General features: G+C 26.7%; 7 protein-coding genes across 7 annotated transcripts; 5 read left to right on the plus strand and 2 right to left on the minus strand.

Annotated features, from left to right (window-relative positions):
* On the plus strand, positions 1-4,484 carry LOC128960289 (protocadherin Fat 4-like; the record flags this gene model as incomplete). Its single annotated transcript, XM_054306362.1, has 2 exons — positions 1-114; positions 2,094-4,484. Coding segments are annotated over 2 exons (2,505 nt in total), but the record flags the coding sequence as incomplete, so codon positions are not given.
* Positions 4,485-12,120: 7,636 nt separating this feature from the next.
* LOC128960290 (uncharacterized) lies at positions 12,121-13,679 on the plus strand. Its single transcript, XM_054306363.1, has 4 exons — positions 12,121-12,597; positions 12,690-13,148; positions 13,201-13,287; positions 13,383-13,679. The coding sequence occupies exons 1-4, from the start codon at positions 12,310-12,312 to the stop codon at positions 13,677-13,679; spliced, it is 1,131 nt and encodes a 376-aa protein (XP_054162338.1). The 5' UTR covers positions 12,121-12,309.
* Positions 13,680-14,163: 484 nt separating this feature from the next.
* Positions 14,164-14,856, plus strand: LOC128960683 (26S proteasome complex subunit SEM1-like). The gene is made up of 3 exons (XM_054306840.1): positions 14,164-14,385; positions 14,463-14,559; positions 14,650-14,856. The coding sequence occupies exons 1-3, from the start codon at positions 14,232-14,234 to the stop codon at positions 14,678-14,680; spliced, it is 282 nt and encodes a 93-aa protein (XP_054162815.1). The 5' UTR covers positions 14,164-14,231; the 3' UTR covers positions 14,681-14,856.
* LOC128960291 (uncharacterized) lies at positions 14,744-18,744 on the minus strand. The gene is made up of 5 exons (XM_054306364.1): positions 17,579-18,744; positions 16,213-17,510; positions 15,966-16,159; positions 15,662-15,909; positions 14,744-14,772 (listed from the first exon to the last, which is right to left on the minus strand). Exons 1-5 carry the CDS (start codon positions 18,672-18,674, stop codon positions 14,744-14,746), a joined length of 2,865 nt encoding a protein of 954 aa, XP_054162339.1. The 5' UTR covers positions 18,675-18,744.
* Positions 18,745-19,037: 293 nt separating this feature from the next.
* On the plus strand, positions 19,038-20,197 carry LOC128960678 (protein AAR2 homolog). Its single transcript, XM_054306833.1, has one exon. The coding sequence runs from the start codon at positions 19,073-19,075 to the stop codon at positions 20,195-20,197; it is 1,125 nt and encodes a 374-aa protein (XP_054162808.1). The 5' UTR covers positions 19,038-19,072.
* Positions 20,198-20,303: 106 nt separating this feature from the next.
* Positions 20,304-24,325, minus strand: LOC128960292 (cell division cycle protein 16 homolog). The gene is made up of 12 exons (XM_054306365.1): positions 23,902-24,325; positions 23,713-23,829; positions 23,491-23,650; positions 23,301-23,395; positions 21,773-21,909; positions 21,638-21,717; positions 21,514-21,563; positions 21,110-21,459; positions 20,919-21,047; positions 20,723-20,858; positions 20,574-20,664; positions 20,304-20,521 (listed from the first exon to the last, which is right to left on the minus strand). The coding sequence occupies exons 1-12, from the start codon at positions 24,199-24,201 to the stop codon at positions 20,304-20,306; spliced, it is 1,863 nt and encodes a 620-aa protein (XP_054162340.1). The 5' UTR covers positions 24,202-24,325.
* A 220-nt stretch (positions 24,326-24,545) lies between these two features.
* LOC128960676 (caspase-7-like) lies at positions 24,546-26,653 on the plus strand. The gene is made up of 3 exons (XM_054306831.1): positions 24,546-25,459; positions 25,542-25,825; positions 25,878-26,653. The coding sequence occupies exons 1-3, from the start codon at positions 24,655-24,657 to the stop codon at positions 26,007-26,009; spliced, it is 1,221 nt and encodes a 406-aa protein (XP_054162806.1). The 5' UTR covers positions 24,546-24,654; the 3' UTR covers positions 26,010-26,653.
* Positions 26,654-27,937: the final 1,284 nt, after the last annotated feature.

Consider the following 27,937-nt stretch of genomic DNA (forward strand, 5'->3'; position numbering starts at 1 on the left):
TTAGTGTTGTCATCAAATCAAGATAACCTGTGCTTTCTATCACATGGAGGTTCATCCGAAACATTCACTGTTAATGAAGGATTACCAGTCAATAGTATTATCGGAACTATTAAAGTAAGTTTTCATTTTAATATTTTAATTGTATAATTTCATTATGAAAATTTAAATTGTATTTCATGAGGCAATGTTATATTTAAAAAATTATAATCCAGTTAATTTTTCAAATAAACAAATACATATCAATTAAACCAAAATTAAAAGTTTTTCTCACCTAACGAAGCGTTTAATTAAGTTTCAAACAATTGTTTGATTAATATATATAAAAAAAACTTTAATTATAAGTAACACTATAAAATGATTTATTTTTTAGATCTAATTAAAACAATAATTAATTAACAAAACATTGACACAACTTTCTATAAGCCAAACATTAAGTCAATGACATATTGTTCAGTCAGTGTTTGTTGGCTTTTATTAACTAATCGATAAATTGATATGAAGGAGCATGGTCGTTTTTAATATAATTATAATATATAACATATAATATTAAATTATAGAAATCTTATTTTAGTGCTCTAATTTTTTAATATAAATTTTTATTTATCGATTTTAATTAAGTTAGCAAATTTTAATTTATTTTAAAAATATAATATACCATTTATTTGAATGATTTCAAACCCATATTAACTGATATGTATGCAAACATAAGTTATATTTGATAATATTATACGTATTAATACATAACAAATATTGTTTTGAAAGCAGTCATTCGCTTAAATGAATTATGAATTTATTTTAAATATTTTTTCCTCAAAAAAACATTTATTTTTTTACTATTAATTTATTTCAACATAAATGGCACAAGTGTTGTGCAAAAATTGTTTAAATTAATATAATAATTTTTATTAATTTCAAGTTGGTTTAAAACAAAAATTTTGGTTTTTTTATTATATTATTAATAATAATAATTTTTTTTTCATAATAAACAAATAAACTTATTTTCTCAGTTGTGTGATATTGTTATTTCTTTTGTCAGATAAATTAATGTTAGAATATTATCATAAAATAATTAATGAATTTAATTGTTAAAAAATATATAAGCATTTGAAAAGTCAAAGCATTCAATTAAAAAGTTCATACAATTTCAGTAGCATTTCATAAATTATGTGAAAATTGTATAAATTAAAAGTAATAAAAATTTGATAAGTGTTTCTTTCACATCATATAAAAATGCTATATTTTCATAATAAGCGTCTTATTATATATCACTTTAAAAATACTAAAATGTATTATCAAACAAAGAGGATCTATAGTTTATAATGTAATATAAAAAAATTTGTGGCCTTATTATTGGCAAATAAAAAGTTTCTCATCAATGCTTTATGTTTAGCATTGCATTACATGATAGATATATTTTAAAATATTATGTAGTTTTAAGTCACGAATTGCTATATAGAATTGATTTAAGATAAAAGTTTAATAAAATGCTTTTAGAAGTGTTATATATCTCTAACATTAAACAGTATTTAAGATTAAAATCAATCAAAAGAAAAACTGCTAAAAATAGTAAAAAATCAGAGCATAAATATGTTATATAATATTATAACTATTGTAGTAAATCTGCGACAACACATTTAAGGCTTTATTTTGCTAAACATTAAATGAATTCATAAATTATGCAAAATTACAATTGAATTACTTATTATATGTTTAGGTAATTTGACAACAATCATGTGGTTCAACGACTTATTTAATATTAAATTATTAAATAAATGTTTAACGAATAGATTATGAGTTAAGTTTGACTAAAAAAATAGTTTTGACATTCAAATTGCTAGCATTCAAGCATAACTTGTTTGGATAACAAAGTATAATATTTTAACTATAAGTAAAAAATAATTTTCTCAGAGAAGTCCCAATAACATAGAAATTATATTTGGATAAGCTTTCAAATCAATTACTTTTTCTAAACAATTGTTAATATAATGTACTATTAATGTTATAAAAGTTATTAATTATTTTGTAAGATAATATCATAAATAAAATATTTATAAATATATATTTGATTAATATTAACTTTGCAAAAATAATAGGTTATTGGCAACGCATCTATTGAAGGAGATATTGAATTATCTTTAGCTTCAGAGCAGTCTTCAAGTCGATGGCCGACCATTTCTGACGTCCCAATTAAGATAGCCGAAGGAACTAAAGATCTTATACTCATTAAAAAGTTAGACAAAGAAGGAGTAGAAGGGGAACAAAGTGTCATAATTGGAGTAAAATGTAAAAAAAGGCATTCAAGGGATCAGTCAATTATAATACCAATACGTATACTAATAACTGATGCAAACGATAATAAGCCCGAATGGATAGGTCTGCCATATGTCGTCAACATTAGTGAAGTAACTGCAGTCGGAAGTGTAGTCATGCAAAACATCAGAGCCATAGATAACGACCAATTGGGTCCCTTTTCGACGGTTGAGTATTATGTAGAGTCGGGCCCTTTCTCTCATTTGGTTCGCTTTATCAGTCAACTCGAAGGCACTCTCATATTGAGCGCACCCCTCGATTATGAGACACTTCCAAAATTTTGGGTTACTATTAGAGCTCAGGATAGAGGATATCCGCCTCTTAGTGCCACCACTACAGTGACGGTCAATATTATAGATTCGGATGATCAAAATCCACGCTTTGTTGACGACAAATACTCTGCTACACTACCTGACCAACAAAGAGCCGGTGAACAACTTGTGATATCTCCCCGTCCTATCAAAGCCGAAGATCCCGATAAAGGGATCCGTTCACCGATTATATACTCATTTAATTCAGAATCTAAAGAGAACTCGTATTTCTTAATCGATTCCAAGTTTGGAGACGTGACTCTCAAAAAACCACTGATCCCTGCTTTGAGTCTTCCATTAACTTTAGTGATTAGAGCCACACAAGTAGATAATCGGGACAGATATGCCTTAACGACACTTACTATACTTAATAGAAGACAATTAGTATTGCCTGACATCAGATTTGTTCAGTCAAACTATAGTACATCACTTCTTGAAAGTACACCTCCCGGTCAAGTAGTTCTCACTGTTCACACCTCCCGATCATTACAATTAAATGGCGATAAAATATCAATGAGTGGTATTGAGTTTCAAATACTTGATGACGAAGAACAACATTTCGGGGTTAAAAATACTGGAGAAGTAATTCTTGTGAAATCATTAGACTATGAAAAACATAAATATTACTCATTTAGAGTTATGGTATCTGATGGTCGACAAAGTGATGTGACCCGCATAACAGTTCAAGTGTTAAATGTCAACGAACACGACCCGGTGCTCTCACAAAACAATTATGTGTTTCATGTTTCAGAGTCCAGACTTAGGAACAACTCAATGATCGGTGAAATTCATGCCACCGATACAGATGATGGCGATATTATACAGCTATCACTGAAAGGTCCGCATTCGAGTATGTTCTCCATCAACAGTGAGGGTCGACTTAGGGTTAAAAACCTTAAGAATTTGAATACAACTGAATGTCACCTAATAGTTATGGCCACCGATAGTGGAACTCCTCCACGAAGTGCCAGTGCATCAGTTTTAGTACATTTTTCACCACAAATTCTTAAAAACTTTGGTCGAAATATAGATTTTGACCAAACTTTGCCTGCAATTGATGTCAATTTGTTGAGTGAATCTTCATTTTTCAGTCCATCCAGTTCTTCAGCCATTATTTTAGTTATAGTTTTAGGAGTATTATTGGGAACTCTTTTCATAATAATAATTGCACTGACATTACATGTGCTAAAACATCGCAAATATGTGTCGTCCAGCGGTTCACTGCATTCAACTTATACTTCATCCGTAACTCATAACCACAATTCGATGTCAAGTGATAACTCTCGTCGAAATATTTCATCATTAGGTTCGCTGAAGAACAATAAAGTCGGAGCTTTACCTCAATCGACAATCAATTCAAGTTTGGCATCAATTGGCACCAGAGGTGTTGAGAATCCTATATTCAATATGCCGTCCAATAGAACAACAACTATAACCAGAATAGAAGCCGACTCTGCAGTTGTGAGCGACGCGTCCTCTAATGAGACAATTATATCAACGGGTGACAGAACTGATCTGATCCGTAATATTCCCAGTCCTCTAAGTTCTAATAGTCCGCCCCCACCGCCCAATATGACGGGCACTGCGTCCAGAATTAGTGTAATCAAATGGCCGCAGGGATCAATTCCCAGAAGGGTTAAGAAATTGACATGGGAAGATGAACGAGATCACCATCTCGACAACCATTATGATCCTCATTATTCTTCATCAATAGCAATCAGACCAAATAGTGTTGACAACAATGACAGCAACAATGCAGTGTATCGACAGACAGAACTGGATCCGGATGTCAGTGTTATTCCTCTGAGACGAACACTTCATAGCAGTGCCTCAGGTCTTCCAGATCTGACTGTTTACTTCTGACCCAATTTATGTGATATTTAAACTTAATTTATGATATAATATAATATCATTTTATACTTTTCCAACTCAAAGAAATACATTTCAAAGATAAATTAGTTTACATTGACATTGGTTTATGAGATTTTATTACTTAATGCACACATTTTTCGGTTATTAGACAAACTAATGTTAAATGATATATAATAAGCAGTCAAAACCAATTTATTTTGTTTATATAAAATCATAAAATTGGAAATATTTTATTACTCGATTCAACTTTGTTTTAAATTATTTAATAACATATAATTTAAAGTTAAAATAGATCTTTCAGTATAGTGTTAGGATTTACGTCCAAAATAATTATAAAAAGTACATACAGTATCATATAAATTGCATTATTCTTTACACAATAAGTTAATCTTTAGAAATTACAAAATAAAAAAGATTTTTAGTACTTAAGTATAATTTTCTGATACATTAAAACTAATAATAAATTAAGTGTTTTTTGCTGACCTTCAAAAAAAACTTCCGAAAATTATATCCCAGTTTTGTTGACGTATTCAACAATATGTAAAAATATAAATGGATAATGAGTTAGGCATTTGTTAGAAACATTTAAACGTTTAATATATAGTATATTTAATACTTCAAAATCTTTTATAATACCTGGTCTAATGCAATGACATATATAATAAAACATAATAATTATATATAAATAGAAACTCAAAGCAATTATATGAATGCATTTTCATCACGAGTTAAGCAATCCTTTATCGCTTCTTCATCTTAATAATGTTGTAATCATAACAACAATATGTAAATTATATACAAAAAATATAAGCATTAATTTTTTTTGTTAACTTAACAATCATATTATTTAGTAATTTTATTAAATTACAACTAAGCTTTTATATATTTTTATTGTAAAAATATAAATGTGATACAAAATATTTTTATGTACTTCTTATATATTATACATAAGTTTAACAAATATATTGATAAGTATTTATGATATTATCAATGCGTTTATCGCTTAACAATAAATCCATCATTTCTACAAATTTTCTGTATATAACTAGTCATTACACGAGTTTATAAATATTTAAAATCAATAGAATTATATTATTAGTTGTTTATAAAATTTATAAAATAGCCAAAAAAGTTTTAGAAATAAAATTTTATTAAATAACTATAATTTTTTAACATTTACAAAAACAAATATGTAAATAATTTTATATTTTATTTGTATAGGTAATTAATTTTGTATTTGTAAAACATTTTTTTGTAAAAAATTATATAAATTTTTGTATTTTAAAATATAATAAATTTTGTATAAATTCAAAACATAATAATATTGTAAATTTATTTTACTATTTATAACAAAAATATAATCTAAATGTGTTTTGAAGATTTTTTTCCAAATATATTTAATAAGTGCAAGAATCTCTTCCGTGAATTATGTTTTAAGAAAAATTAAATTTTTCTTTAATTTAAAGTAAATTATTTTAGAATAATACCTTAAAAATTATGAGAAATTTTCTATAAAAGATTTCCAGGAAATATGGAAAAAATTTAAGACTCTATGGATTACATAAATTGTTGATTACATATGTCTGTGGTTTGACCTCAGATGAAATTGTCTTCACATATGAAATATAGTAGAAATACAATTGTTTTTAAATTTGTGCCGTATATATGATTTTCTTCACCCATTTATAAGTTATATTAATTTGTTTACTCATCCATAGACTCAATCATTACATAGACTTCAATTGTTGAGAGTGAGAGAACTACTCTTAAAATTAATAAAAAATATATTTATAATAAAAGTATCTATATTTATATAAAAACTACAATTAAGTGTTATATATATATGAAATAATATTAAGAGGAAGTTATTGTATTAAAAGTTTAGACTTCTTTAGATAAGTCCGAAAATCATTTGCTTCTGTATATGAAAACGTGAGAAGTGCTGCCTTTTGTTAAAAACAAATGATTTTTTTTGTTAATATAATACTAAAAATAATATATATTTTTATCAAAATATTGTTGCATCAGATTTATGTTTGATATTTTCATAATAATAGTGTTTTTTAAAGAGATAGTAAAAAGTGGGAGGAAAGGGATATTGTCTATGGATTTTGATTGTGACTTTATTTTGAATTGAATTTACTTATCAAATACTGAATCAATGGGTTGAATGAGTTGAACGGCATTTTTTAGGTTATACGTGAGCTAAACTACAATATATTACATAAAATTTTATATAATTTATTGATATTTTATATATATATATATCTGTATAGATATTTGTGTAGTATATTATAGTATGTGTGTTAAACATAACTTTTATATAAAAAGTATATAGAGAGTTAAGTTTAAATAATCAGTACTAATAATAATAGTAATAATAAGAGATAAATTCATTTAAATCAGAGTTATCACGAAATGGACAATATATATATATATTTAGTAAAGCTATATATATATATATATATAAGTGTTTATGAATGTTTGTGTATTAGGCACCTATAGACAGTTAACATGAGCAGACATAACAGTGCGATATCAATAGCATATAAGTTGTTCAACACGATTATGTATTACCATTTAAATGGGTCAGCAATAAAACGAATTGCTTGTAACTAAACAATACACTATCAAATCAATTCATCACTTAATGAGAAAAATAGTGGCATTTAATGCTTTTATACAATTATTGTGTTAACTAAACCTCTATATTAATTCATATACTGTACATATTTGGTCGGTTGTGTATATTTTACAGGTTAAAGGTTTTGATTATTTTTATAATATTTGAGAAAAATATTTTCTAACTTTGTTGAATTTCATGCATTCCTATAATAGTTATTGAGACTAATGTTTTTTATTTTAAATAATATATTTATTTAGCAAATTATGATTTATTGTTCAATTAGATAGTAAGCAAACCTAATCCTAAGGCAATTTCTAAAAATTTCAATAATTTTTATTTTCATTTCTCGTATTTTATTTTTGATTACACGTTTGAGATCTAAACTTTATTTTAATGATTATAAATGAATACATTATTAAAATATCTCAAAAATACTTTAAATTATAATGAAGGACATAAATGAGACTTTTATTTGCTAATAAACTAGAGTTCGGCAAATAGAAAATATCTAATAAATTTCACTAAGAAAATTCTAGAAAGTTTCTCAGAAATAAATTTCTATACAAGTAATACTTTATTGGTATACTATGGAATCCCCCATATAAAGTTATTGTAATACTGTAGTATTGTAAATGTACATATTTGTAAATGTAATTATACAATTAGGATCTTTATATTTAAAATTAATAAAATAATGTTATTATACTTAGTTATTATAAAATTTGTTTAATAATTTTATTATTTTTTATTAATTGAATAATTTTGAATAGTAATTAAAATATTTATAATAATATTTTGTTATTATTAATAATTATAATATAACAAAAATTGAGATAAAACAAGATTAACAAATAGACAGAAATTTCTCAATTATTTTAGAAATTTTTCTTTTTTTAACACTAACTTATAATAAACATATATTAATAACTATTTATTATTATTCAATATATTAAAATGTAATGTAAGATATTTTTTAATATATTGGTAATTACATACAATGTACTGTACAATTTAAGTTTATATTATTGATATTAACTAAATTACTAAGGTTTTATTAGTTGTATTGTAAGCAATAGTTTTTAAAATAATATTTACATAGATTATTGCTATTTAAACACTTAAATCTAATATGAATAATCAATCAATAATTACACTTAAAATGTTATAATGTTATTATTAATATTAACTATAATATAAAATTAGATATATATATTTAAAATCAACATTTTTGATAAAATTTTTATTATTACTAAATAATAAACATTATTTTTATAATAAACTTAATTACATTAAAATAAACAGAAAATATTATAAAACAAGTTTAAAAAAAAAAATTATTAACCACTAAATTATTTGTATTATTGTAGAAAATAGTATATCCTATAAAATATTATGCTATAAAATTATGAGGTAATATCTATTTATATTTATTCTACAATATAGTTATTTATAAATTAAAATTTAAATATTAAAAACAAATATTTTTTATTTTATTATTGGTATTCTAATAATAATGATTATTATGAATATTAAATTTAAATTTATTTACAAAAAAGAATCCAAAAAAGAGAAACAATTTAATTTAAAATTCAAATGAATTCAATTCAAGCTTAGATTTAATCTCATTTGAGGTTAATTTCAATTTATATTTTGATAAATGTTAAATTATTTTGGTTTGATGTCCTGCATTATTGTTATAATATTCAATATAACAATTAAATATAAATTGATGTAATAATTGCTTCTTAATATTTATGTATAAACTAAATCACAATAAAAGTTTGAGTCAATTCAAATATTGAATATAAATTCAAATTTTGACAATATATTTAAATAATAATTATATATATTTTAAATATATAAAAAGTACAGTATATGCTCCGTTTATTTTAAATTGTTAAACCGAATTGTTTATAATGATAAAAAAATAATATAATATAAATATAAGTCTTATTTAAAATATAAATTCATTATATTGTATTAAATCATGTTTTCGTGTCTCCAAATGTTTACCATTGACTTCTTCACATAAGTCGTGCTTTCAAAGTCAAGGAAAATAATTTTTTAGCTGAAAATATCATTTCAATTAATATAAATTGTTATATTATTATAAACTTGTTTGTATAATAAAACCTTTTTTCAATAACATTCAAATGTAGTAAAATTAATAAAAACTTAGGTTTCCTTATTTTCATTATATTAATAAACAATTAATTTTTCAAATCTAACAAAGAAAAATAGCTATACGTTTTGCTTTAACCAAAAAATAATCAATCGATTGCTAGATTGCATTAAATTGTTTTTTTTATAAAGTCTCACATAATTAATATAAGAGTTAAAAATAGGTTTTTATACGTTGAGAAAGTTCTCAACGAAATAATTAGAAATTAATGTATAATAAAAATATTTTAAACATAATTAGAAAATTTATAATTTTATTGAAAAACTATTATAAAGATAGACATCAAAAATAGCATAATAGTACAGTATATATATATATTGTATGTAAAAAGTTTATGTTTGAATTTATTTAGCAATTTATAAGTCAAATCATTAATAACTGACGAATCAGTACTTCTGTTCAATTGTTTCTTAATTCAAAAGTTAAATAAAAAGCTCATTAAGAAAACAAAGTGAATGTTAGTCAATAGCAAAGTCAGTGAACTATATCTTTGTTATGTCATGTTTAAGGATTATATTGTAGAAGTACTGTATGACTATTATTGTCTTTTGTATTATATTTTAATAGTATTTTTTAAAATTTCCTATAAATCACTGATGCGGTCAATTAATATTCCGTTTCTTAATTTTTGTTACATTGTTTTTAATACATAAGTTTTAGTAAAACTAAAAAAGCCTTAAAATATAATAATGTAATATATATTACAATATTTTTAAATACCTGTATTTAGTCTTATACATAAAATTTCTATGTCAGTGTTCAATAAAAAATTATCTAGATTCAATTAATATTTTTAAAAATATATTTAAAAACAACATTTGTTTTATAAAATAAATTAGTATATAATTTATACATTATATTTGTAACATTGTTTAAAATGAAATACTTTATATTTAGCTCTTAATAAGTCGTATTTACTATATATTATTGTATTTATACTGTACTATAAATTTATTATAATTAAATTAATATAAAAATATTAACAAATAATTTTTACAACAAACAACAGGCCTTAAATTTTATTGTTTAGTTTATTATATTATATTTTATAAATTAAACATTTTATGTAATATAATTTTAATGATTTACTAATACTTATAAACTACTGTGACATAAGAGTTGCATTTACTATAAGTTGGATTTAATATAAATAGATAGAAAAATAGATAAATAAATAATTTTTGGTTAAATAAAAGTTTAATATAATTTGAAATTCAAATTTAAATATATTTTAAAAATAAGTTTATCGTTATATTCCCACGCAAATAACTACTGTTAGTAATAATTCAAAATAACTTATTACTTAAAATACAGGTTAAACTGATATTAATAAAACCCCACATAATATAAAAACACAAAAAGTATTATTTTATATTATAAATATAATATTTTGTGTCATGAAATTTATCAAACTAAACATAGTATCAAATATGCTATTAGTAATATTATAGTTATTTTTCACACAAACATATCTATAGATAATTAAAAGAAAAATTATTTTTTAATTAATATTAATGATGTATTGATAAATTAATTTTCTAGTTTTGTATTACACTGTGTTTTCAATTAAAAAAGCTATCATTCAATTATTTAATATAGTATTTATTTGATTTTGATTTACAAAAACAATTAAAATTTCAATGTTTTATTTAAAATTTTATATAATAAAAATACAATAAAAAAATAATATTTTTAATAAATTATTATAACTTATCTAACTATCAAAAAATAAAACTTAATGTATTTAGCTATTATAAAACAATAAAAATATTTTTATGGTGTAGTTTTGTATAAATATATACTTTTATTGTATATTTTAATCCAATTTATAGATATAAATCATACACAAAAACATTGATCGATATAATAGTGGGTCGCATTGTTTTGTTATAATAAAACTTATATTCATCTCTTATTTTTATCTATTTTTATTTTTTATTTTATATTAACCAAAGTCTTAAATCTCAATTGATGTAATGATTGCTTAAATTTTTATTTTTTCAAATCAATATTTTTTAATATATTGACGATTGATTGAAATGATTGAATATGTTGTTGAAATTGTTATTAAATTTGATTTCGAGATTTTTATAAATTTTGACAGAAAGAGTATTTAAGATTATAATATATAATAAAAATAAAATTATCGACAAAGTGTAGAACAATAGCAAACAATGTTTAAGATTTGATGATAAAAAATAATTTTGATAAGTAAATCGTTAAATAAAACCTAATTGTGTCAAAATTTATTACAAAAAAAATTGTTACAATTACTAATAATAAAAATAAGCAAATAAGTTAACATATTTTTTTTATAAAACAAAACTTTATATATACATATATCTACTAATTTAAGTTTGATATACATTTGACAACTTATTGACAGAACTTATTTCATTAGATAAAAAATGAAATTTTAATTATAGTTATATAAAATAACTATAAAATTAATTGTTATAAAATAAAAATAAAATAAATTAACTATAAAATATTTTAGTCATAATTAATATTGTATGAAAAATATTAAAATTCATGCATTACTATAATTAATATATAATAAAATAATTTTAAAAAAATTCATTTTTACAAATTTGATGATAGACTATGTATTAGTATTACTTATAGACAAAATTGATAATATTTGTAGATATAAATGACATTTGATATAATATGATAAAACAATATACACTATTATACGGTATAACTACTAATAATACTATAATTTTTAGAGATATTAAAGCAATTGAAGTAATATTAGGTATGATTTGAATATTCAAACAAAATGTCTATAAATATGAAACTGTAATCAAAATGATGAGACAAATCGTAAATCGAATGCAAACTTTGTGTCAATTATTTTATAAGTCATTCATTCAATGCTTTTATATATAGAATGCAATCCTTTATTAACAGACAATAGAATTGAATCCAAATTTAAGACAAAAATCGATAAATCATTTGATAATCAATTGTTGACCACTTTTCGGATCAATTGAATCAATTGAAAAATGATATCCCAATTGATTGTATCACTCATACTGTTGCCGACTCTTGTGATGGCCAACACGTGTCCAACATTTCAATCGATCATTCAATTGAATCACTCGATTACTGGTCATTTGCATTACGCCATTGTGGCCGACGGTAACTATTATTTGGTCGGTGACCACAACCAAAATCACACACACATTGAGCCGACCGGACAAATGCCTACTGAGTTGGCCGACACTCGGCTGACTGTCCTCATAGACCAATACCACTGTACGCCTCAACGCTATTATCTGCTCAGTCTTCAGGTGTCTAATGAAACCATTTATAGATATCATGTTTTTGTGTATTAATTAAGTTTTTTATATAACTTTTGAAAAATCTTTAATTGAAATTATAGTCATTTGAATCAAACCGAAAGGAAATGCTTTTTTCGACATTGGATTTGATGAACTGGAATCAGTCGACTAAATGGACACAACCGACACAAATGTCCAACGATTGGTTTATTTTCAAAACCGATCCGCACTTTAAAACATTACTGGATTTAATGTTAAAAATCAAAGATCACATGAAAATGATTATCAATTGGTCACAAATGAACACCATTTTTGTAGTAATAGGTCCGGCAATACATCAAACTTCTCAATACTTGTACTACACTATTGATACCTCTGGTGTCTGTAACCATCAGTTTAATTATTCGGCCAAACATTCATTAAAGACTTCTCTCACATCGATAACGGATCCGTTAGACATTTGTTTTCATGACTACAATGAAGAAAAAACGGATCATTTAATTTATTGTCTCTCTAATGACAAATTTCAAGTCTATGCAATCAATACAACTATCTTTAAGGTATGGATCAGTTTATAAATTCTTATCAATAAATTTAATCATTTGTCATCAGGAAAGTGAAGGCTTTCTCACCACTCAACTCATTGGATCGATTGATGAGATGCCGACAATCGATAAAATTGCAATTTTGGCAAATATTGTATGATTTTTATTAAATTCTTAATTAAATCAAAACTTATATTATTATATCTTATGATTTTTAAAACTGTTTTTTTTAATTGTTTGACATTAAAGTGCAAGAAAAGCGAACAAAAAGCTGGAGTTAAGATTAGATTACGTGATCCTAATGTTTCACTGAAGATTCAAGACATGTCAACAACGATATCGTCGAATCACAATCTAATTCAATCGTTGAATATATCTAACAATTCATTGAGTTTAACGCCAGTCGATGTTAAAGAGGTAGAAGAAAGAAAGCCAATCCTGACATATGTGTTGGTCGTGTCCTCAATGGTACTCATCATTATAGCCGTTGCAATGTTTGTCGTTTTGGTTATTCAGAAGAGAAACCAAACTATTGAAAGAATGTAATCTATAGTATAAATGATTATCTTATAGTTTTCAGTTAATTTCATTCAATAATTTTTCATTCATTTAATTTTTATTCAATTTTATCTAATTTTAGTAGAATTTATTCTTTTTATTCATTACATTGATTTTTATGCATATTTTATTACATATCATAATTTACTTATAGTTTCATTGAATTTGAACTAATTTGTTAACATTTTTGTTTGTCAATACTGGTAATTGACTTTCATATAAATGATTTAAACAAATAAAATATGATTTATAAATAATACCAATTGTAAACGTTATTATAACTATTAAACACTTGTTTAAGATTTACTTTTAAATAAATAAATACATTATTAGTGATTAAATACTTTTTATTTTGTATTATAACTCAAAACTGATATGACATCTGAAACTTAATTGATAATCACTTAACAATAATTCAATTAAAAAGTTTAATAATTTATAAATTAATTTATAGTTTGACTACAAGTGGCGCCACATTTGGTCCATAAAGTGAAACACAGTTTTGTTGAATCATTCAAATCACACTTCAATTGTTAAGCAATGGCTGATCGCATCCACAAACAGACCAATGGATCCAAAGCTAAGGACAATAAAATGAAGGATTCAAAGGATACCAAAGCAGACAAAAGTGAACAGAAAGTTGATTTGGGTTTACTTGAAGAGGACGACGAGTTTGAAGAGTTTCCCGCAGAAGGTATACATATATTATATGTCAAATAATAAATAACAACATTTGATGACATTTCTTCATGTTTTACCATTTATTGATAGTCTGGAAGGAGAAGTGTGATAATGAGGAAGACGTGAATCTATGGGAAGACAATTGGGACGACGACAACATTGAAGAGGACTTTAGCAAACAACTCAAGTAATATAGATTTTGATTGTCTTAATCACTAATGACTTGCAGTCTATTATCTTTAAATTCATTAATTTATTGATATTTATTGAATAATAGGTCAGAATTAGAGAAGAAGACATTTGCTTAAAGTGTATTCATTATTCATCTGTTTATATATATATATATATATTTGTACGACAATTGTCTTCATTTACATCTCAAAAGAAACTTTCTTTATGTCTATCAAAACAAATTCAATTCAAAAATTTAATTATTAAATATTATATTTTAAAAATTGATTTAAATTAATAAATATATTGTTTTATATGATATTATTAGTTATGATTTACATCTTGTATTACCAGTAAAACAATTGATAATAAGTTAATACAGTAATAATTCATTGAATGACTCCTTTTTATCACTGAATGTCTTAGCAATTGAATTGTTGTTAACAAAGATATTCACAATTACTTTAATACATTAATAATGAATTGTTGACCAATTAATAGTTTAGATTCAATTTTTAACAATTATTAGATCAACAATTTGTTTTATATAAAAAATGATTGTTTGCCAGTAATTATAATATTTGATATACAGTTACCGGTAATATATATTAACTAAAATACAATCGGAAATAAACATTTGTGAAGAGAGGACAGACATTCAATTTTTACTGTAATAGTGGTTATAATAATGATTTCAATCAATTATTTTTTGCCTTATTATAAATTAATTCCAATTATTATCACAAAAAATTTATTAGTTGTTAATTGCAATTCAAAAGACATTGCACTCTATTTTGATATTTTAATTTTAAAACTTTATTTATTTATCAAAATATTAATTTACGATATATTAAATAAATTGGATTCATAATCATAAATATTTTAGTTAACTTTTAAGTGATAAATGAAATTATTTGATATAATGACATAAGATATATATATAGATATACTACCGTTTTATGAATTACCATTCTGTATATGGGATGGGATCGCATTCAGACCACTGCGAGAGGTTTGAGACAATGCAATCCCGACCCTCACAAAGGATAAGAATGTTAAACGATTGATTAATTCATTCAAAACAGATTTATTACATTAAATATAATGTTATTTAAGGCCTTTGAATATTTTAACAAAGAGAGGACCCGGAAGATTGTGAGCCATTATTATTCGTAATTTTTCGAGATATGGTTTCATCGATGGATTTTCCATTTCATCTGATGTCGAGTCCTTAAGATAACGACAAATATCGTTCAAAATACACGACACTTCCCACGCCTGTAACTCAGGCAATACAATGGCCACGTGTTTGAATGGCTTTGACGGCAATATTTCCGGATGAGTATTGGATAATAAATTTAATAGTCTATATAAAACAGCAATTATTAAAATATTTATTAAAATATTCAATAAATGGTTTACCTTTGAGTTTCGGAAATATTTTCAGTGCTTACAGAAGTTGAAGCCCAATGAGTCCTCTGGACAGTCATTAACGCCCGGATTAGTACAAAACAATGACTTAAATGACCGGAACTACCGATAAGTTCACATAAATTCCATAAAAGAGGATTTGCTTTAAATGTTCGCCAAATATATAAATCTCTTTCAATTGTAACCTAAAAAAAATTGATGAAATTATTTGTAAATTCTTTATACACTTAAAACTTACTCTAAGATTCTGTAACTGTCCGTCTTTAGCGTCATCGTCGCCCCAAATGTTGTTATCATTAAATAGTAGATCAGGTGATACACATTGAACTAATAATTTGGCAAAAGATACCATATCTGTAACACAACACTTAAATGCGTCTAAAACTATTGGCTGATTCATTATCATAGATTCTTCCTCTATGTTATTGTAATTGCTGTAAACTTCAAGTTTGCCATTAATTAAAGGCATTTTTCGAAACTTTGAATTAACTAAATCGTATGAAGCATTTTCTTTGAGTAAACTTATTGATTCAAATGTTGATAATTTAGATTTGTATTTATTTTTACCAATATTTCCATTTTTACTAAACAGATGACTATTTTCTAGAGTTAACTCTAATAAAACACGCGATAAAATGTATTCATTGATATCATAACTCTTTGCTAAGATTGTCATCAACTTTTGACAGGTAAACAATGTCTCCATATAAAAGTCGAGTTCAGTTTCTGAACAATTAGTTTGTAAATCAATTAGTTTGAAATAAGTTGAGACAATTGATAGACAGAGTCGATGTTGAGGTGCGATAATCTTTTTGGGAAATTTTTCAATTGTTTTCAATAAAAGTCTTAGAATATAATATTTAATGTAAATTTTGGTTTTAGTATCAAAATTATTATCGGAAAAAAATGAACACAAGAGCTCAATATCAAGACATACGGGCTCGACCTCAACGGCTGCCGTTAAATGAGACCAATAGTTGACACTCTTCTCATGCGGTAATTTCAGTGTATTGTTGAGACAATCGTAAATTTGAGCCCCAAATAAAAGTTTCAATGATTTTATTAGTGGAGATAATATCGGATTTGAAACGGGATTTCTGAATGAATTATTAGATGTATGCGAATGAGTGGACAGTATGTGATAAAACACTTCAGTAATGAATTCGAGTCCGTAATGCATACAAAGTAAATGCAAAAGTCTTAACTGAATGAGACGTAAGGATGGATTCAATGTCTTGACTGTATGAATGACAAGTCCATTGACATTATTCTTAAGCAAACTTAAAATCGGTGGAGTGTTAGCTAATGACCGGTTGGAAACATAAATGAAATCATGAATATGTGATATAATAGATGACAATATAACGTGAGTCCTAGCTTTTAGTGCTTCGGTGGCCTCCGAGTGAATCGATATATCAAATGCCAATCGCAACAAATCAAAAGCATTGTCAGCATTAGTAATACAATATATTATGTGATCATTTAATTCTTCGGGTTTTGTCGAGACTACCAATTCGTTTAGGGTTTTGATATCAACTATATTTAAGACAAAGACAGACAATTGATAATAATTTTTCAATAAATTCAATTTAAGTAATACAGACATTGTTTAGTTGCTTCTGAAACCAATAGATCCAAAAGAGGCTTTGAATTAGTGCTTAATTTAAGAAGAAATGAAATGTTGGTTTTTGAGGCGTTGACAATAGCTCTGGGATTGTGTTCAGATAAATATGACAAAATACATGTAACTGATGGCGATGTGGATGAACTTTGAATCAGTTGTTCAATATATGAAGTAAATCGTGAATTGTTGGACATAGTAGTGATAAGATGTGCGAGAATCCAATCACAATGAGGTGAATACTCAAGCATTTGTTTGACCAGACCTTCCAATTCTATGGTATTGCTTCTGATCGTAACATTTGTCAGGGCCTGCATTGCCGGACATTGCATCCAGAATGACAGCGAAGAACTCAATGACATATTGGGATCATTTTCATCCAATTTAGAGACAAAATTTGGTATATTTTGACCGAACCGTCCAAATTTGGCACTTAATTTAGCGGCCAATTCGAGCGCCCATTCGGTGATAAATTTTGTAAACAAAGTGTTTGATTCACTTTCAATAAGAATCAGAAGTGTTTCACTGATTTTCATAAAATAAAAGTCAAGACTATTCATCACGTCTTGTAAATCGTGGTTATAATCAGTGATAGTCATTGAGTCACTTAATTCCATTGGTATCGATGACACAGCTGTTGGACTTTGAGGACAGTCGTCCACATGAGAGGCAACTTTAGTATCTTCGCTACAATCGGTTGATTGTCTTCGGGAATCAGTTGACACCTTTCGGACACTAATCAACTCAGTTTGCATATGAGTTGCATTTGAATCCATCGGACTCTTGTTGGCCGCAATGAAACGCCCTATTATCGGACCAACTCGTTGGCCACTAACTGAACGGTCGGGTGATTTCAGGTCTTCGACTTGATTTTGGACACAATATTCAGCACAATAGTCGTCAAAAAGTTGTGAATAAAAATGAAGAACCGCTTCACGACTGGATGGACAACCATTAAGAAGAGTTAGACTTGAGTTGATCACCGAATCTACGGAACAACTCTTGTTTTCGCAGACAAACTGCAAGAAATTCTTCAGATCGTTAAGAATTGGATTCTGACTTTGAATTTCTGTCGTCATTGTAACCAATTGTCCACAAATTATCACCAAATCATACCAATTATCTTCACGACTATAGATATATCACTTGAATATTAAATATTAATATTAATAATACCATTAAAAGTATAGCGAATCACAATCAAAGACGTCTTCAATTGTCATATCTTTTCTAACCATTGATTACCACTCTCTCAATGTGTTCAATGATTTTATCATTTAATATAAACTTTTATTAGAAGTTGTTATCTATTATTAAAAAATATTTGAAAATTAATTGAATTTAATTTTAAAATAATTGAATTTAAATTCAATAAAATAATACATTATTTATTGATTGAAAAATGAAAACAAAATAAATTTTAATTAATATTTTTGAAAACAAAATAATTGTTTGATTTGTGATATCATTGTAATCGATGACCACTTCGTCGACAAATGGGTTCACTTACCCGACCACTGATGAGATGGACAACAATACGGCCCAGCGGTTGGTCAAAGAGTGCGCCACTTTGATCATTGAAGACATACCGATGGGAACCGAGTTTGGCATTGATTTGAATGTCAATAATATCGGCGACCACTTTATGGGCGTCAAAATGATAGCACCGGGTCTTCACTTCATTTATTACAGTTCCGTCTCAAAGGATGGTACGGTTGGTCCGCGATCAGGATTTTTCAGATTTTTTAAACCACAAGAACTAGTGGTTAGAAAATGGCATCAATTTGATGAAGATATCGATGAAGAGTACACCGATTCAGTGCAATACCAGAGATATAAAGATAACGTCAGCAACGGTTCAATGGATGTCTATTTGGCTGTCTATCAGTTCTCTACTTATGCCGATTGGGTCGGTCTTACAGATTATATCACTGATTCGCTATTTAACAGAATTAATCCCAAATCAGGAAAAATTTTATCCGTTACTCATTTGATTACAAAAAGTGGTAAAAATTTAGATAAAAATATTATAGAAAAGGATTCAGAAGGACTTCTTGTTATGGAAAGAGATCCAAATGCTGTCATCAATTTCAGTGAACTTCCCAAACATTTTCTTTACCCTCAAAACTCAAGTGCAACCCAAGTATCCCAACACTCGATGGACAGTTCATATACAATGGAAACGATAGCTTCAAGATGTGAACAAATAGAGAGTCTTTTGGGTGAACTTCAGTTCTCTTTCATTACTTTTCTTGTCGGACACATCTTTGATTCATTTGATTACTGGAAACAATTGCTTAAAATTTTGTGTTTCAGCGAAAAATCAATCATTAAATACACAGATTTTTATCTAAATTTTATTCGTGTCCTTCATTTCCAACTGAAACAAACACCACATGAATTGTTTGCAGATATCGTCGAAAACAATAATTTTTTGGTTGTTTTCTTAAGACAATTCTTTTTTAATATTGACTCCAATGATGTCAACGAAGTCTTAAGAAACAGAGGCCAAAGATTTAGAAAATTTTTGACCAAAACATTTAAATGGGATTTTGTTAGTCAACAGGAAGATGAAGAGCCAACTATTGTTGACATCAACTGATATGTTGTAACAAATAAATCATTAATGTATTAAAATTATAATTTATTGTAAATAATGATTAAAATGACAATTGTATTAATATTAATATCTATGATTAACAATCACATCAATTACTTATATCCATTTCACAATCATTAGCACTTAAATCAGGGATTAATTCATTGGATTGTGGAGTCGTGTTAACAACAGTAGTTTTTAACCTACTATTAGACAATTTAATTGGTGGTAAACTCTTTTCTTCTTTAGATTTTGACGCTAAAAAATCATCGATAACTACTGATTGTTCGTATTTTATTGGATTGTCGTCTAAATGATAAATAGGATCTAATAAAATAATTCAATAGTAATTAAAAATCATAATGTATTGAATATATACCTTTAAATAATGAAACATCTTTAACGAGATGATTGATGACATGACCTAACATTGCGGTCGAAAACGAGTCATCTCTTTTCAGACCTAAAGCCTACAACAAAATAATCAATAAATAACTCAATTCAATAAAAATAATAAATCTTCGCCACCTTATGGAAGTATTCCACAGATTCATTCCATTTAGTCATCAAACTATAGACAAATCCTAAAGAAGAATAAGTGGACGGGTTTTGTGGGCAAAGAATAAGTGCCTGTTTATGGAAATCGATGGCTTCTTCATATCTCCTATTAATTTGATAATAATATAACTTATTTATGCAAACAGTAATTATTATAATACATTACTTTAATTTTCGTAACACATGTCCCATATTATTAAGAAGTGGTTCCCATTTGTCGGGCAAAACAGTTATTTCTTTTCGATTTTTAATGATATTAAGTGCTTCTCTGAAATACTTTTCAGCGATGATATAACTAATAATAAATCAGTTTTCGGTCAATTAAAACAACATTACCATACATTCACTTCAACTTACTTAGAGCTTTGATAGGCAATAACTCCTAACTCATGCAAAACAAATGGATCGTTTGGTGCGATGTCCAGCGCTTGTTTAAAGAATCTTTCGGCTAATTTTGGATTATCAGTTAAGCCATACTCAAGACCAATATAAAGAAGTGGTAAATGACATCCATTCATAAGATGAGAAGCTTTAAAATAAGCGGCCATAGCCTGATCGTGTTCACTCTCCACTGCAAATGAGTGTCCATAGAGTAGCCACGCGGGAGCCAACACGTTGTCCAAAGTGGTTGCTTTACTTAAGAATCGACGGGCGGCGTCTGTCTTATTAATTAATAGATAATAACATCCGACGGCAAACCACGACAGCTATAAAAAAAATCAATTATCATAAATGAATTGTAAATATTAAACAAAACTTACTGAACTTTCGGGATAGAGATCAACGAGTTTATGAGCCAAATCAAAAAGTGCTGAAATATAGTTAAACAGTATTTTTGTTTATTATTAAAACTTACAAAACTTCTATAAATTATTTATTACTTACCATTGGTTTTCTTGAGTTCCATAAGACATGATAAATGAATTGGCAAACATTGAGTGTGATATATATCTTTCGATAAAACCCTAATAAAAATAATATTTAATATCATATATTTATTTCTAACAATTTTACTCATACTGTGAGGTTATTTTGAAGCACTGTTGATATTCACAGTTATAATAATGTCTTTCAGCCAATGATGTCATAAAATCAACATTATTTTGAAGTATATTAGAGGACTCATAAGGAAGAAAAATATCTCCCGGTTTGTCATACTATTAATAAAATACAATAAAATTAATAAATTTATAAACAAAACATATTGCACAGTATATACAGTCAATTGTATAGTAGCTTATGATCAAACAATTGAGATTAATTTGGCATAAATCTGTTTTACCGTATTTCCTTGCTTAATTCTCACTATGAAAATCATAAAAATTTGAAAATTAACATTTTTATACTGTAAAAACTCGCATTTTTTACCACCCCTGGTAAATTAAACGAGGGTGTGGGGAAAAGCAAAAATGGGGGAATAGAGAACTGTAATGACAGATATTTAACAGTAATCTATTAAAATTATATATTTATATAAAAATTACCGATAATTAATTAGTTATAACCAGGGTTTTAAAAATGGCAGGCATAAACAATAGATGCCAATTTTGCCAAATGCCTGCCCTGTCTCTGCCATGCCCTGGGCATCTATTTTCAGGTGGTGACACCTATTATTTTTATTTTATATTATTAATTAATTTATAAAACATTGTTTTTATAATATATTTGCTTGTATTTTTGTTTTGTATACCTTTAATTAAAAGGTAATATCATTGGAAATAAGTAAATTAATTGTAAATTTAATTAACACGTTAAAACACTAAATTGCATTATTTTTATAAATACAGTTGCTTTTTAGCAATTTAAATTTGCAGGCAAATAAAATAGATGCCCAAAATGCCAGGCATTTATGGCATCTATTTGGGCATTGCCAGGGCAGGCATTTATTTCGTTAAAACCCTGGTTATAACAGTGTTTAACAATGAATGACATATTTGTATACGTTTACAGTATTTTTACATATTATAAATCAGTAAATAGATAGCATATAGAAAAGGGTTTGCAACTATTAGAGACGTCCAAATACAAGGGGTGGCAAAACTTGAAAATGTATTAAAAACATGGGTTGGGGGCAAATTTAAAATCACAATATATGGTTAAAAAATCGCATTATTCACCATTATTTTCATATCTCCATACGGGCAATTAAGCAACATTTAACGGTAGTTATTTTATTTATAATTAATTATTGTGATAATAAAAATCAATTACAAAATATAGAAATTAAATAAGTATTCAGAAATTCTGAATACAATTAATTTTTTCTAATATATTTCTCTTATATATAATTGATATTATAATGTGTTCTATCGGTAGAAAAATCTGAATAAAAGTTTTTTTATATTTTCCATTGAAATATTATATAAAATAATTATACGATTATATTTGTAATTTCTAAATATATATTGTAATAATTTGTTACTTTATATGTTTGATCATAACTACTGTATTACGTAATAAATAATGTTTTTGTGTTTAGTGTATTATTTGGTTATTTATATATTAATATAATGAAGTATTTGTTTGTTATAATACTGTAGTTTCAAACCTTTTTAAGCTGAGATTCATAGAGAAAATAAACAAATTTAGTTTCTTCTTTAGTACACTGATTGTCAAAGTCTAATGACTTAATAAGTTGTTCCTCTAAAACAATTTAATAATCAGATAATAAGTATTTGTCAGTAATGTTAATATAATTAACAATAATAACAATCATAACAATCATTATCATTAAATACCTTCAGATTTCTTAAGCATTTGATGTTTTGTTAGCGCATAGAAAGCTTCGTAACAAAAGACATCATATTTGAGCGCTTCTTTGAAACAATTACTGGCAATCAAGCGATTGTCGAGTGCCTCATAAACCTGTCCTTTAAGTAGTGCTATAGAGCTCTTCCACTATAAGACAAATGATAGATAAATATTAGATTAAAGTTAAGTCATATGTAATGTTTGTTCACTTTATTGTCATTATCTCTATCTCTCTCATTGTTAATGATATCCATTGGTTTGCCATTGATGTCACTGTAATCGTCTTCGAGAACTTCAAGAGCTTCCTTATATTCTTTGGTAACAAACTATAGACAAAACGAAAAAATGATTAATCTTAAGATTTGTTGTCCTTTATGTAAAAATCATTGGTGTCTTACATGACATTTAGCGACCAAATGTCGGCACGAGAGCTCTGTTTTGTGCAATTGTCTCGTTTTGATACAATGGATGGCTCTATGAAACTCATTCATATGATATAAACAGATGGACTGTTGGTAGACATCATCGGTGTGTTCGCCACTCAATGAAACCACTTTATCACTCCAGAAGAGTGCCGATCGGTATTGTTGGCCATTCATGTAATCGTTCCGCACTTTTCTAAACTTCTCAACATTTAGACAATGATTTACATCACTATTCATATGATTATTGAATGTTTGGCTTAAATCTAAAGACATTTTCTTCAAACAAATTGCGGATCAAATCAAATGATAAACAAATTTTCAATTTTAAAAACAACTGTTTTTCGTGATTTCATTAAACATATAATCAGTAATTACTTTATTTGAAGGGAATTTCATTTTAACTATTTTTATGTATTAAATGCAATAAAAGGGATCATATTTTAACAAAAATATTGTCATCACTTATATGAATGAATACGTTATTGCTTTAGAAATTGCATTACAGTATACAATAATACTGTACTGTATTATACAGTAATAATAATAATAATAATAATAATAATAATTATTATATTATTATTATAATAACAAAAGTGTCAAAAATTAAAGCTTTATTATTGACTCAATTGTTATCTTCACTAAACACGTGTTTGTATTGAAATTAAATATTTAAAATAATTGATTGACAACTTGTGATCATTTAACTGATCCATTGTTTGAGTGACAATGGATGGACACGATGTGGTCGACGGAATGTGTGTTTCAAAACAAAAAGATGGTTACGATGTGAATCAAGTGAAAGATGAAACCAATAATAACAGTGAGGTTCAAGTTGTTTGTATTGGTGGTGATGGTCATCAAAGTTGTGTCGGAGGTAGTGGTCATCAAAGTTGTGTCGGAGGTAGTGGTCATCAAAGTTGTGTCGGAGGTAGTGGTCATCAAAGTTGTGTCGGAGGTAGTGGTCATCAAAGTTGTGTCGGAGGTAGTGGTCATCAAAGTTGTGTCGGAGGTAGTGGTCATCAAAGTTGTGGCGGAGGTAGTGGTGACCAACAACTACCCGGACAGACAGTCGGTCAAGTGGTCAACAATGAGGCGATGCTTAAAGTGATCCCTTGTGATGACCCGTTCATTGGCGACGATTACTATCGAATGACATCAAAAGTTCGTGGATTTTGTCTCATATTTAATATCTTTGAGTTTCAAAACACAAATGAGATGAGAGAGGGATCGGTGGCCGAAGCGAACCGTTTAAAGACTGTGTTCGAGCAGTTGCTCTTTGATGTCAAAGTTATGGACAATCCGCACAAGAAAGCCATTGATACTTATATTAATGATTATTCCCAAAGAGATGAGCTCAAGAATCACGACGCCTTTATCCTCATTGTTCTTTCACATGGAGTCAGCCATGGATTTAAAGCATCCGATGGACAGTATATATCATTTAAAGACATCGCAGAGAAGTTGAATAATATGAATTGCCATAATCTGGTTAATAAACCAAAGTTGTTATTCTTCAGCTGTTGTCGAGGAGGTATGCCTTAAATTAATAGAGAAATAAAATTTTGATGATTTAAAAGTTGATAACATATTACATTAAATTTGTTAAATTAAAGACATTAAAGACTTTGGTATTGAGCACAATGTCGAAGCATTGGAAACCGTTTCAGTGAACTCTCCCGTCACTGATTCGGTTCCTTTTGTACAACAAGAAGACAATAACACCCGATTAGACAAAGTTACTGTTCCAACAATTAGTGATATAATGATCTGTTACTCAACCGTTGATGGATATGTCTCGTGGCGCTGCAGAGAGACCGGCACTTGGCTTGGATTCGCTTTATGTCAGAATCTCATTAAACATTCACATGAATGGGATTTATTGAGAATCTTGACTAAAGTAAGCAATTTTATAATAAACTATTAATTAATTAATAAAAATTTTCTCATAGATTTCTAATGACATAAATGATAGAAGAAGTGATATATACGGAGCCAAACAAGTGATTGAAGTCATATTAAGAGGTTTTAAGAAGACTTTCTTCTTTAATCCGGGATATTCTAAACCCGACGACAATTCTTAAACAACAAAATCAATAATATTATTAAAATTCTCATTTTATTGATTTACATTTTATATACATTTTATAGTTAATAACTGCCTTTACAAATGATTTTTTAAAAAGTGCTTTAAAATAGTGGATTACTCAACATTGTTGACCATTTCTTTATGCAAATTATATAATATTATCAAAAAAAACTTGAAAAGTTTTGTTTTCTGAAATCTATACGAGCCTTTTGTGTGTGTGTGTGTGTAGCAATTTTTTTGCGAATTTTGAAATTCTGACTTCAGATTCGGTTAGAGGACTACTAATAATGTATTGAAAAGTTGCATTAAAATTTTGATATCTCTTCGGGAACATATAGAAAATGGCGGCCAAAGTAAAGAAAATTTTAAGAAAAAATATTTTAAGTATAAATTTGAATAGAGCATCAAAAGCAAGCATAAAAATATGCATTAAAATTTTGATATCTCTTCGGGAACATAGAGAAAATGGCGGCCAAAATAAAAAAAAATTTAGGTAAAAATTTTAACGTTTAGAATTGTATAGAGCATCAAAAATAAGATATAATAAATTAAAATTATTTTTTTTATTTTTTTAAAAATGGCGGCCAAAGTAAAAAAATTTAGGTAAAAATTTTAACGTTTAGAATTGTATAGAGCATCAAAAATAAGATATAATAAATTAAAATTATTTAAAAAAAAATGGTGACAAATGTATAAAAAATTAAGGTAAATTTTAGCGCTTAGAATTGTATATAGTATTAAAAATAAGATATAATAGATCAAAATTATATTAATTTTTAAAAAAATGGCAGCAAAAGTATGATTTTAACTGTTTATTTTGTTATACTAAATCATTTAATACCAAACATGATTATATTTGTTTATTTCATTATATTAATCATCTGATACCCTACATGACTATAGTTGTTTTGTTTGTCATTCCGAGTCATTAGATACCCTACATGACTATGGTTGTTTATTTTGTCATACCGAATCATTTGATACCATACATGACTATAGTTGAGTTTATTTTGTCATTCCGAGTCATTTGATGCCCTACATGACTATAGTTGAGTTTTGTTTGTCATTCCGAGTCATTTGATACCCTACATGACTATAGTTGAGTTTTGTTTGTCATTCCGAGTCATTTGATACCCTACATGACTATGGTTGTTTATTTTGTCATACCGAATCATTTGATATCATACATGACTATAGTTGAGTTTATTTTGTCATTCCGAGTCATTTGATGCCCTACATGACTATAGTTGAGTTTTGTTTGTCATTCCGAGTCATTTGATACCCTACATGACTATGGTTGAGTTTATTTTGTCATACCGAGTCATTTGATACCCTGCATGACTATAGTTGTTTTGTTTGTCATTCCGAGTCATTTGATACCCTACATGACTATGGTTGTTTATTGTCATACCGAATCATTTGATACCATACATGACTATAGTTGAGTTTATTTTGTCATTCCGAGTCATTTGATGCCCTACATGACTATAGTTGAGTTTATTTTGTCATACCGAATCATTTGATACCATACATGATTATAGTTGAGTTTATTTTGTCATTCCGAGTCATTTGATGCCCTACATGACTATAGTTGAGTTTATTTTGTCATTCCGAGTCATTTGATACCCTACATGACTATGGTTGAGTTTATTTTGTCATACCGAGTCATTTGATAACCTACATAACATTATTTAAATTATGTATATTTTACCAGTTTTTTATTTTTGTTACTATATAAATTAATACTATATAATTATACCAACTATTTGGTTTCAACATATTTATGATATTCAAGTTTTTTTTCTAATAATGCTTTCTAGCATTCTTAACTGGTTTATTATTATTGATGAGAAGTATATATATATTTTTATATAATAGCCTAATACCGTATATTATTGGTAATTCATAAAATATCAAAATGAT

Source organism: Oppia nitens, unplaced genomic scaffold (genome assembly GCF_028296485.1).
Source record: "Oppia nitens isolate AA-2021 unplaced genomic scaffold, nextdenovo-longstitch-racon4-pilon3 scaffold4_pilon_pilon_pilon, whole genome shotgun sequence".
In the NCBI taxonomy this organism is placed as follows: Eukaryota; Metazoa; Arthropoda; class Arachnida; order Sarcoptiformes; family Oppiidae; genus Oppia; species Oppia nitens.